This window comes from Brachyhypopomus gauderio, chromosome 15 (genome assembly GCF_052324685.1).
Source record: "Brachyhypopomus gauderio isolate BG-103 chromosome 15, BGAUD_0.2, whole genome shotgun sequence".
NCBI lineage: Eukaryota > Metazoa > Chordata > Actinopteri > Gymnotiformes > Hypopomidae > Brachyhypopomus > Brachyhypopomus gauderio.
Window position 1 is genome coordinate 19,977,331 of NC_135225.1, and position 11,644 is coordinate 19,988,974.

The window sequence follows — 11,644 nt, forward strand, 5'->3', positions numbered from 1 at the left end:
TGATATGTGGTTATATTAAATGCATGGAGTGAGAGATTCACCAGGTAATGACGTGTTTTAGGCAAAGACCTCAGGAATGCATCATCATGGTGGAGGGTTGATCTAAGTAGCTTCTGGGAAGTTGATCTCTGCAAAAAAAAAAAAAGAGTGACAATTAAGAGAATTAAGAAGAGATTTACGAAGAGAATTAGAAAGATAACCACGAAGTGGGGTGAGAGTTGGGTGAGAGTGGGGTGTGAGTGGGGTGAGAGTGGGGTGTGAGTGGGGTGTGAGTGGGGTGAGAGTGGGGTGAGAGTGGGGTGTGAGTGGGGTGTGAGTGGGGTGAGAGTGGGGTGAGAGTGGGGTGAAAGTGGGGTGAAAGTGGGGTGAGAGTGGGGTGTGAGTGGGGTGAGAGTGGGGTGTGAGTGGGGTGTGAGTGGGGTGAGAGTGGGGTGTGAGTGGGGTGTGAGTGGGGTGAGAGTGGGGTGAGAGTGGGGTGAAAGTGGGGTGAAAGTGGGGTGAGAGTGGGGTGTGAGTGGGGTGAGAGTGGGGTGTGAGTGGGGTGTGAGTGGGGTGAGAGTGGGGTGAGAGTGGGGTGTGAGTGGGGTGCGAGTGGGGTGCGAGTGGGGTGAGAGTGGGGTGTGTGGAGACTCAGAGAGGACCCTCGTTTTGCAGCGCGGCTGGGAAACGCAGCACCCAAAGCAAATGAGAAGTAAACATGCAGCCACAGGAAGCCATTAACCACAGCAGGGACCAATTAGGCCCCAGCAGGTGGCCTGGGATGTGCCTGCTCCGCTCTGCCCTGTCGTGGAGTCCCGACTGTGGAGGGGGGCGAGGGGGTTGGGAGGTACTCAGCCTGGGCTGAGGAAACAACGGGGGCAGTTTCATTTGCTTGGCAGTTTATTCTCTTTCTCTTTTTTTCTTCTCCACCAAAGGTTTCCTACCGGCAGGCTCATAAAGCCCTTTATAGCTCTTCTTTTGTCCCCTTCTCCAGTGGAGGTCATTAGAGGAGACAATTACAGCCCACTGAAGAAGACCAGCTTTTATAGAAGGGGGTTGATAAGACAGGATCTGTCTAACCCCACCCCCCTCCACCCTCCACCCCCCCTGCCCCATCTCCTTACTTTAAGCCCCCACTCCACAGCTCCATCACTCTCTCTCTCACCCTCATTGTCTTCAGGCCAGACGGGCCAAAATCAAAGTCAATCACAAGTCTGCACCACCAGCCCCCAGCCCCCATATTAAAACGAGAAGCTTCCTCAATCTTCACGGCCTCAGTGACGTCATACCTGCACTTCAAAGCAGTGTGGGGCTACAGACTGGCTAAGGCAACGTGCAGCATGAATTACAGACACCTCACTTCCTTAGAGAAGACAAAATACACAGTAAGCCATATTGGTCATAGTGGAGTTCCTTTACATAGTGGAGTCAACAAAGAACAGCATTTAGTATTTCATAGATTTATGCAAATAATTGACTTATTTTAGGTCATTTACATCAACCGGTCTCACAAAGTTAGTCAACACACTCTAATCGTTACATCAAACTCGCCATATTTGTAGAGACTAATTAAAATCTTGCAGAACTATAAATTTTTCACTTCGTCTGAGTTAGACTCAGTGTGGGTCTTTAGCTCCCTGCGCTAGACGTGTGTGAGGATGGGTTTGGGAGTGACCCAGGGGTCCAGGGCTGAGCACTGACTGCCTTTGATTCTGCCACTTGTGTATTAGAGCTCAGACAGAGAGGGGAGGGGCCAGTCACTGAAGATTTCATTACCATACACAACTGTGGAGTTCTCATCCTGAAGGACATCCTGAATTTGGCCACAAGATCAAAGATCAAAGAGTTGGGCCTAGATACTGTGAGGGAGAATGCAGGCTCACATGTAATATAGCTGTAAGCTAACCTAATTGTTTACACTAACATTTTGATCTAAATCTCTTGTGTTCACAGAGTTATGAATCTGGCATTGCAAATAAAAACACAGTCCATTGTAGACCAACAGTCTAAAACTAATCTGGATTGAGTTTATATTTTGACTCAGTTCACATTCTCTTAATATTTTCATATATGACCACTTAAGGAAGCAGGTTTAGGCCGACTGTTTGTCTTGGACCGCTGCCACCTATCGGTGATATCCAGTCAATGCTCTGAGGATTTGACAGTGATCCTTTAATACAAACAGCTATCGTGCGCAAAAATAAACGTGCGTTCGTATAAACGGGCAAACCTGTTCATTGGGCCTTTCTGTGGTTGTCAGGGCAGCTGAGGTAGGTTGTTTTATTTCATGTCGCTGTCTTTTGACGTTCTCTTTCAGCAACTCCGCGTAGTGGCGAGACAGTATATCCCGCAGTCGGTGAATGTTGCGATACGTCTCTAGATGGCGCTAAAGGGTAAAGGAATGAAGATGAAAAAATGACCTGGCAGTAAAGAAAATGACAAATGTGAAATATACAGGAGTGAACGGCTGACGAGGGTGAACGTTCACAAGATTCAGAATCATCAATGAACTGAAATTTCTTATGGATAATATGCCATATCATTTAGTTATTACATTAAATACAAAAAGACACTAATGAAATATAAAAATGGTCGAGTCTCTACTATTCATAATTTAAGAGCACTTACATTATTCATAAATGAATGCTCCTAATTAAAAAATAGTGGCCTGTAGAAATATGTACTACTTTAAATGGATTGTAATGTTAAATAAAACTGTTACTTGTGAACGACCAGTACAGTAGTAGAATATGTCAGAGCTGTTATTAAAGCGAGTGACAGAAAGGTCTCCATTATAGGCTTGTTTGATCTTTGTCCCACCCAGATGAGGTTTAAAAGGGTGTAGTCTGTTCTAAACTGTCCAAGTGGTGCTTCTCTAATATATCAATAGTACTGGGGATAGACGGGGATTCAGTTTACTCAGCTGTCACGTCAGCTGTTAGGAGCTCACTCATGCAGCTTGCCTTCAACCAAAACAAACAGCTTTAAGGAGTCAACAAGTGAAGATAAATCATGTAAACCATGCGTTTCGTTTCTTTGCTTTTCAGCATTCTGGATTAAAAACTAAAAAAAAAAAAAGTGGTATTAAAAAATACCTCTACTGTATGTGTGTATGTATGGGTGTGCATGTGTGTGTATGGGTGTGTATGTGTAACAGTATTTTATGTATTAAAAAGACTCTTTGATGGCACCTGATCACGTAAAGCTTTCTTTCTGATCTCAGCCACTCTGTCTGAATCCAAAGCAGAGATTGGGGGCGGAGACAACTCTCTGGCTCCTCCCACCTTCAGCTTTCTCTTCTGCGTCACTGCTTTGGCTGTCTTTTTGAGCAAAAAATAACACAACAGATAAACCTAGTAAATAACAAGGTGCATATGTCTTCCTGTTTCCCGCCATAACCGATTAGTTAGAACCCACTTTGATTTGTCCTGAGCACAACACTAATCACCCTCAAATTGCCCAGACATCATATTCCCTCTGATGCCAAAAGGAGCCAATTTCCACCCGCACGGCCTTTGAAGGCAGGACGAGAGAGATGTGTCTTGTCCTCCTCTGCTTCCCAGAACACACTTCAAGAAACGTGTGTTTTTTTTCCACGGATGCATGAATGTGAGACTGATAACAGCCGACAATGAGAACCTCCCCCCTCCCCGAGTGAATCGATGTGGTACGTGCTTATGCAACACCGCTGCTTGGAGCATTTCACGACTCAGCCCATGTAACAGACCGGGCCGTTTGTTTGGGTTCGTTAACGCCAACGTGTGAACTGCTTGCTTGGTCTGTCGGTCTGGAACACACACCTGCATCTGTCCTGTCCTGCTGTGACAACACAAATAAACACCGCAGTTTACTGTTTCACACCGGCTGATAAGTGATAGTTATTATTAATGCAGCTGTACTGCAAGGCGTGTCGATCACAGGAGAAGAGGAGGATGGGGGGGACGTTCTATAATCCAACGATTTCCAGGAGTTCAACGTGTTCAAGCTTTACACGGATACATAGCACCGCAACACAACATAAACAGGAACCCCCACCTAAACACGAGCCTTGTCACGAGACCAGTTAGTTAGCACATCCAGCTCAGTGTAAGCTTACTTGTTTTGGAGTCTGTGTATTTAGCAGCCGATATGCACTAGAGTGGTACGTTTCATTGGGTCCAGGCATTTTTCCAAAGCATCTCTTTACAAGCACTCTTCACAGGTCTCTGAATGCCTAATCACATTCGCCAGTTCCAACAAGGGTTTCACATTTAACAGACTGCCCGGGCACTGGACCACACCTTAGATTCTATTCGAGAAGTAGCTGGACTGTCTCCTAAAGTTTCCATGGAGACGACTCTGCTTAAATGAGCAGAATCATGAATTCTTGGTATGAATTTATTCATGGAGTGGCTCTGTGGCTCCATTTTATGAACAATCAAACATTCACATTCGATCCTGATTATGTCACATAAAAAAAGACAATGACGTCAGGATATGCAATACGAACAATGCAATCACAAAGCAGGTCTTTTTTTAATATCTCCACATATAAGAGTTGATGGAACTCACCTGTTTTCAGCAGACAGTATGTGTTTTTTTCCATTAAGTAAGGAGAGACGTTGCCCATCGCTGCTCTGTGTCCCCGTAGGAGAAGAGCAGACATTACTGTGTCCCAGCTGGCAGCCTCTCCGTGCCCACATTCTCACAGTTTACGGGGTCGTCCCGTTTGGGAAGCCCGGGCTTTGTCATCACTCACAAAGGACTTTACAGGAAGGAGACTTTTAGCAGGCCAGTTGGGAAAATGGTAAAACGGCCATGCGTTTAAACAAGATGGAGGAATGTCCTGTGAGCAATGGCTGCTTGTGAACTGATTACCAAAGTCTACCAAAGGAGGGATCTTCAAGAACATGTGATAAATGAGTTGAAGATATTAAGCATCAGAAGATACTATGTAAGTACCAGTTGGTCTGGGCATGCATGTCCTAGTATGGGGCAACACAACCCTTGGGCCTGCTCAACACAGTCTATTCTGACTGGACCCAGAGACAGACATGTTAGAGGGACCAGGTCACATGCAGGTCCTCACATCAGATCAGTCTCTTGACAACTTCCCTCCATTACGGAATTCACCCATCCCTATGTACACATTTACCAGCCGTACAGGGTATTAACAGAGAATAACAGAGAATATAAAGCAGAAAAAATAAATGGAGGAGTGAAAATTAAACTATATAAAGTTGAGTACAGATGAAGAACACAGAAATTGGGGGCGTCCAAAGATGGAGAGGGTGGAGGAGGACCGTCGATAAAGATGGAGAGAGTGGAGGAGGACTTGATAAAGATGGAGAGGGTGGAGGAGGACTTGATAAAGATGGAGAGGGTGGAGGAGGACCGTTGATAAAGATGGAGAGGGTGGAGGAGGACTTGATAAAGATGGAGAGGGTGGAGGAGGACCGTCGATAAAGATGGAGAGGGTGGAGGAGGACCGTTGATAAAGATGGAGAGAGTGGAGGAGGACCGTTGATAAAGATGGAGAGAGTGGAGGAGGACCGTTGATAAAGATGGAGAGAGTGGAGGAGGACCGTTGATAAAGATGGAGAGAGTGGAGGAGGACCGTTGATAAAGATGGAGAGGGTGGAGGAGGACCGTTGATAAAGATGGAGAGAGTGGAGGTGGACCGTTGATAAAGATGGAGAGAGTGGAGGAGGACCGTTGATAAAGATGGAGAGGGTGGAGGAGGACCGTCGATAAAGATGGAGAGAGTGGAGGAGGACCGTTGATAAAGATGGAGAGAGTGGAGGAGGACCGTTGATAAAGATGGAGAGAGTGGAGGAGGACCGTTGATAAAGATGGAGAGGGTGGAGGAGGACCGTTGATAAAGATGGAGAGGGTGGAGGAGGACTTGATAAAGATGGAGAGGGTGGAGGAGGACCGTTGATAAAGATGGAGAGAGTGGAGGAGGACCGTTGATAAAGATGGAGAGAGTGGAGGAGGACCGTTGATAAAGATGGAGAGAGTGGAGGAGGACCGTCGATAAAGATGGAGAGGGTGGAGGAGGACCGTTGATAAAGATGGAGAGAGTGGAGGAGGACCGTTGATAAAGATGGAGAGAGTGGAGGAGGACCGTTGATAAAGATGGAGAGGGTGGAGGAGGACCGTTGATAAAGATGGAGAGGGTGGAGGAGGACCGTTGATAAAGATGGAGAGAGTGGAGGTGGACCGTTGATAAAGATGGAGAGAGTGGAGGAGGACCGTTGATAAAGATGGAGAGGGTGGAGGAGGACCGTCGATAAAGATGGAGAGAGTGGAGGAGGACCGTTGATAAAGATGGAGAGAGTGGAGGAGGACCGTTGATAAAGATGGAGAGAGTGGAGGAGGACCGTTGATAAAGATGGAGAGGGTGGAGGAGGACCGTCGATAAAGATGGAGAGAGTGGAGGAGGACCGTTGATAAAGATGGAGAGAGTGGAGGAGGACCGTTGATAAAGATGGAGAGAGTGGAGGAGGACCGTTGATAAAGATGGAGAGAGTGGAGGAGGACCGTCGATAAAGATGGAGAGGGTGGAGGTGGACCGTTGATAAAGATGGAGAGAGTGGAGGTGGACCGTTGATAAAGATGGAGAGAGTGGAGGAGGACCGTTGATAAAGATGGAGAGGGTGGAGGAGGACCGTTGATAAAGATGGAGAGGGTGGAGGAGGACCGTTGATAAAGATGGAGAGAGTGGAGGAGGACCGTTGATAAAGATGGAGAGAGTGGAGGTGGACTGTTGATAAAGATGGAGAGGGTGGAGGTGGACTGTTGATAAAGATGGAGAGGGTGGAGGAGGACCGTCGATAAAGATGGAGAGGGTGGAGGAGGACCGTTGATAAAGATGGAGAGGGTGGAGGAGGACCGTTGATAAAGATGGAGAGGGTGGAGGAGGACCGTTGATAAAGATGGAGAGAGTGGAGGAGGACCGTTGATAAAGATGGAGAGAGTGGAGGTGGACTGTTGATAAAGATGGAGAGGGTGGAGGTGGACTGTTGATAAAGATGGAGAGGGTGGAGGAGGACCGTTGATAAAGATGGAGAGGGTGGAGGTGGACCGTTGATAAAGATGGAGAGGGTGGAGGAGGACCGTTGATAAAGATGGAGAGAGTGGAGGTGGACCGTTGATAAAGATGGAGAGGGTGGAGGAGGACCGTTGATAAAGATGGAGAGAGTGGAGGAGGACCGTTGATAAAGATGGAGAGGGTGGAGGAGGACCGTCGATAAAGATGGAGAGGGTGGAGGAGGACCCTAACCCTAACCCTAGCTGGGAGGATTTGGTGGACCGGGGGGAGGGAGGTGGGGGGGGTGGTGTTGCCTGTAACCTAGGCGACCACTCAGCAGTCATTTGTTTGTCCTCTCTTGTCATTCTGCTCCATCCACCAGTGGACAGGAACACAAAGCGGTGTATTCCAGAACGTTCTCCACATGCACCACCCCACACAGAGAAGCCCTTGTGAGGACAAAATGAGCAAGAAAGAAAATGGGGACAGGCTGTGTAGACACGGACGCAGACACTGCTCCTGCCGAGGGTCTACACACAATGACAGTTACGCAACAGTTGTGTCTAAACGTGCTTTATGGACCAGGTATCGGGAGAAGAGGTTGCTGGGACTGAACTGGGAATAAAGGTTCACATGGCTATACCACCTCACACACTACTGTTTTCACTGCAGCTTGCTTGCATTGCTATGGTGATCACTGAACTCAAGCCAACGAGATAATGAGATTAACGTGTTTTGCAAAAAGCACAAGTTCTCCAAGGCTGAGATGCTAACTGTGTAGGTGCAAAATATTAACGTACAGTGAAAATAGCATTTTATTTGATAGCGTCTATTGCTTTTACATTAGAATACTGCACGTAGATATATAAACATATCAACCTGATAAACATTATTTTCAGCATAGACTGATAAATATCTCATTTGTTTAGAACCTGTAGTGTGGCTTCACAGGCACGAATAAGGTGACAGTTCTAACTCTCAAATGATTCTGAAGTTGTGATACAGTAGATATCACGTAAACATCACCATTGCTTACGTTTCAGGATATTTTGGCATTTTGATTTTAAGCTTCTTTTGCTGACCATGCCATTTTGTTTTATCATCCCTACTTCTCAAGATGCCAAATCACTGTATCTGTAACTCACGTCTCTCCACTTCCTGCCCCACACAACAGCTCATGCATATACACACAATAAAGAAAGCCATGCTGTTCTAATCTGTAAAAAAAAAACGGGGACACCGAGACGTTATGACTTACCCTTAAATATCCATATCTCTATATATGATAGCTTGCATACGGCTATTTAACCACTTTAGTGTACACAACATTTGTGTACTAAGTAGAGAACAATGTTTGTTTCCATGGACGGATGTCTTTCATGTTACGTTAGTTTCACCTTTATACAACTTAGATTTCACCAAATATAATTTAGAATATGTTACTAGCACAACTGTTACACTGCATACATCTCCCACTGATCCACAATACCAATGGTAAAATCTCAGCATGGTAAGAATCAGTAATGCACCAAATGAATGTTTGGAGTTTTTGGCTTTTGAGAGACAAAAGGTACAACAAGCATTATAAAGACTAAATACACATTATAAAATAATTTTCAATCAATTGAACGTATATACAGTACTGTCTAAGGCAACAATTAGGGGGTATTTATTGTTGTCAAAATGCTGATTCGTCAGATTGCGAAGTTTGTTGAAAGGTGTTTTGGTGTAGAACAAAGCCTGATTTAATGAGTAATCATGTTTTAAAAGAACGACCTACCTTTCGAAAGGATTCAGGCAACAGGTGAGGGTCCAGGATAGGTGGAAGGAAGCTTGTCTGGTGAACATCTTGAACCTTCTGCGTCAACATATTGCTTTAACAGACCAGTGAACTACAGTTCAATTAAACTTCGATAAAATTATTTGGAAGTAGTATCTTCATCGTTCAAAAACCATTGTCCATTAAATGAAGACAAATAGGTTCTAGAAATTCAAAAGTATTGAATGACTTACCACAAATATAATCCAATCAATGATATAATTATGTAATCAATTCAAAACTCACTCCTATTCAGTTCACTACACAGGTTAAACCATATGCTATTTTCTACGATACAATGTCTGGTCAAAACATATATACATTTCCCTATTGAGTTCAGTTAATGCACCTAAACTTAAATGGTCTGTCAATTAAACCCTAACAGTCTCCACAGTAGCAAGAGCGACTCAAACAGAGTTGACAATAAGTCTGTGTTTCAGAGGTCGTTTCCATAGTGAGAGCAGTTTGCATATGGCGGTTTTTTATAGGTCTTTCCCACAACTTACATTTCTTTAGATTTAGAGAAGCTATTTGAAAACTATTATTTATTTTTTAATGGTAGCAAGGATATTTTCAATGTTTCATAGCCAGAAAAATCTCTTGCACACAGTATCCTCACATTGACACATTTTACGCACAACCTAACGATTCCCCAAGGGAGTTTAATTATTTATCTACACGATTCCAGGACTTTGCTCAGTGCAAGTGCATAAATCTAATTATATTATTTTGTACCATGTTCAGCGTTAAAGGTATTCAGACACTGATGCATTTTGACTCAATCCTACAGGAATAAAGACAGGATAGACGTTTTACATGGGTTCATCTGATAAATCATAACATACCGTTTTTCAGAAATATTATTTACAGTATAAAGCAGCCGGAAAAGCAAAAGCTTAAATAATTTTACATTTTATTTTCTCAAAACTTTTTAAAATGACAATATATCCAAACACAAAACAAACACAACTTAGCGTTTTAAAATAAATACTGTAAATACCAAAGCTGGTTTCTTTAAACACCTCGAGCATATTTCGTACAAATTTGCAAGTTCTTGGTCATGAAGCTCATTCTAACTGGCGCAGGCATCGTCTTTGACAGATAGGCCTAATGTTTTCTGGCACAAAGAAAGCATCAGGGCAGTAGGATGTCACTATATACTTGGTGATTCACTGGTTGACCTTCGCTTTCTCTACCCAAAGCGCACAGCAGACGAGCTAGAGCATTCATAGTCCAGTGCAGAAGACTAAAGCGCTTCACGGCGTCGTCTGAGAGAGACAGTGAGAAGTCTCTCAGAAGTCTCTGAGAAGTCTGAGAAGCCTCTGAGAAACAGCGCAGCCGCCGTATCAGCAGGCTACACCGGTGCACGTCACGTTCCTGACTGTGGGTGGCCAGAGGAACATCTCGCAGGTGATTTAGCGTGTTCGTCCGGGGGTTTTCACAGTGTGTCTGTAGAGTCAGCAGCTCTTCAGATGCGGGAGCGATGAGAGTTTGTCCACTTTGCCGAAGGCGGCCGCGCTCTCCACACCTTTGAGCCACTCTTTACACTTCCTCATCACGGTCTCGTCTACGTCTCCATCCTCATCCTCGTACTCCACGTCATCGTATTTGTACTGCTCGTTGAGAAGGGAGATCTTTACAATCGCGCTAATGTCGGCGGCGCGGTCCGGTTTCGCAACAGGTGCCGCGCTCTTCGAACTGCCCTGCGCCCTCTTGGACGGGAAGACCCGCCGGTGTCGGAGGTCCGCGGACGCGCAACACTTCTGCTTGGCCATCATCTGTTTCTCCAGGTTCCGTTTTTGAATGACCAGAACGGCTTCGGGCGTGAGACTGAGGGAGAACTGGACCTCCTGCTCCCCGTCTTCTTTACCCAGAGAAGTCCGGGAGGAGTGTCTGTTGGCGCGGTGCGCCGCCGACTCTCCCGAACTGGAGCGCGGGACGCTCTCGCACGAGCCGCCCAGCGGTTCCGTTAAACGGAGCCACGAGTCCCTGCTGTCCGTCTCCATGTCTGGACCTGCGCTCTCTGTGGGGGCTCTGGTCGCCTGTTGCCCTGCCTTCCGACCCAGTTTCTCCCTCTCGGTTTCCTTCTCCTCTCTCGGTTTATGACCCAGGAACGACTGAGGAGGCACAATATTGGTGCCGTTTTTCTTTTTTCGGAGGAGTTCTTTTCCCGGTGACGATATCCGTGAATGGAGGTTTATAGGTGGAAAAGGCATCTTGGGTTAAGACGTTACAGCACGTACTATGTGGGGGGAGGAAATGATCACCAAAATAACTCGGAGAGGTCGTTTCGCATTATCCTGCTATCCCCTTTACTCCAATCGCGCTCTCGTGTGGAGCACTGGCCGGTTCTGGACTACACTGCCACGCGGAGGGATTTCTCCGTGATTTATGTGCTCCGCGGCGGAGGCGTGGTTACACAAGCGCTGACATGCGAGTGAAACGGGGGGAGGGGGGGGGGGGTGAGCCGGTAATGGGCAAAGAGATTCCGTCATTTTATTTTAATCTTTATTTTTAGCCCACTAAGCATTATGTACCTATACGAGCATGGGTCAAGGATATGACCAACATATTATTTCCCGAAATAAATTCCCCTCGTTAACGCCGCACTATATATTATAACAATATAACTGTATATATTAAAGGCTTTCTCCCGCTTTTTCGTACACTAATCATTAAACATTTTCTACAGCAGTGACCTTGAGATAGCATAGACAGAAATGTTAATGACAGTCGGGTCGCTCTACTATTGATTTGATGGTTTTTATCTTACAGTAGCCTACTTTTCGTAAAGACGTGGTCACCCAGCCACTGTGAACTGAACAAAGATCGAT

At 45.7% G+C, this 11,644-nt stretch overlaps 2 protein-coding genes across 2 annotated transcripts in view; both read right to left on the reverse strand.

Moving 5' to 3' along the window:
- LOC143476112 (uncharacterized) overlaps positions 1-9,573 on the reverse strand; it is a 17,443-nt gene extending 7,870 nt beyond the window's left edge. Inside the window, exons 1-5 of the mRNA XM_076974108.1 lie at positions 9,005-9,573; positions 8,772-8,865; positions 3,171-3,299; positions 2,210-2,365; positions 42-128 (exon numbers count right to left, since the gene is read on the reverse strand). Of these exons, the coding sequence (XP_076830223.1) occupies positions 42-128; positions 2,210-2,365; positions 3,171-3,299; positions 8,772-8,861 (462 nt within the window). The 5' untranslated portion in view covers positions 8,862-8,865; positions 9,005-9,573. The remainder of the gene's footprint in view (positions 1-41; positions 129-2,209; positions 2,366-3,170; positions 3,300-8,771; positions 8,866-9,004) is intronic.
- A 133-nt stretch (positions 9,574-9,706) lies between these two features.
- Positions 9,707-11,182, reverse strand: prr18 (proline rich 18). Its single transcript, XM_076974110.1, has one exon. The coding sequence runs from the start codon at positions 11,024-11,026 to the stop codon at positions 10,268-10,270; it is 759 nt and encodes a 252-aa protein (XP_076830225.1). The 5' UTR covers positions 11,027-11,182; the 3' UTR covers positions 9,707-10,267.
- Between the last annotated feature and the right edge of the window lie 462 nt (positions 11,183-11,644).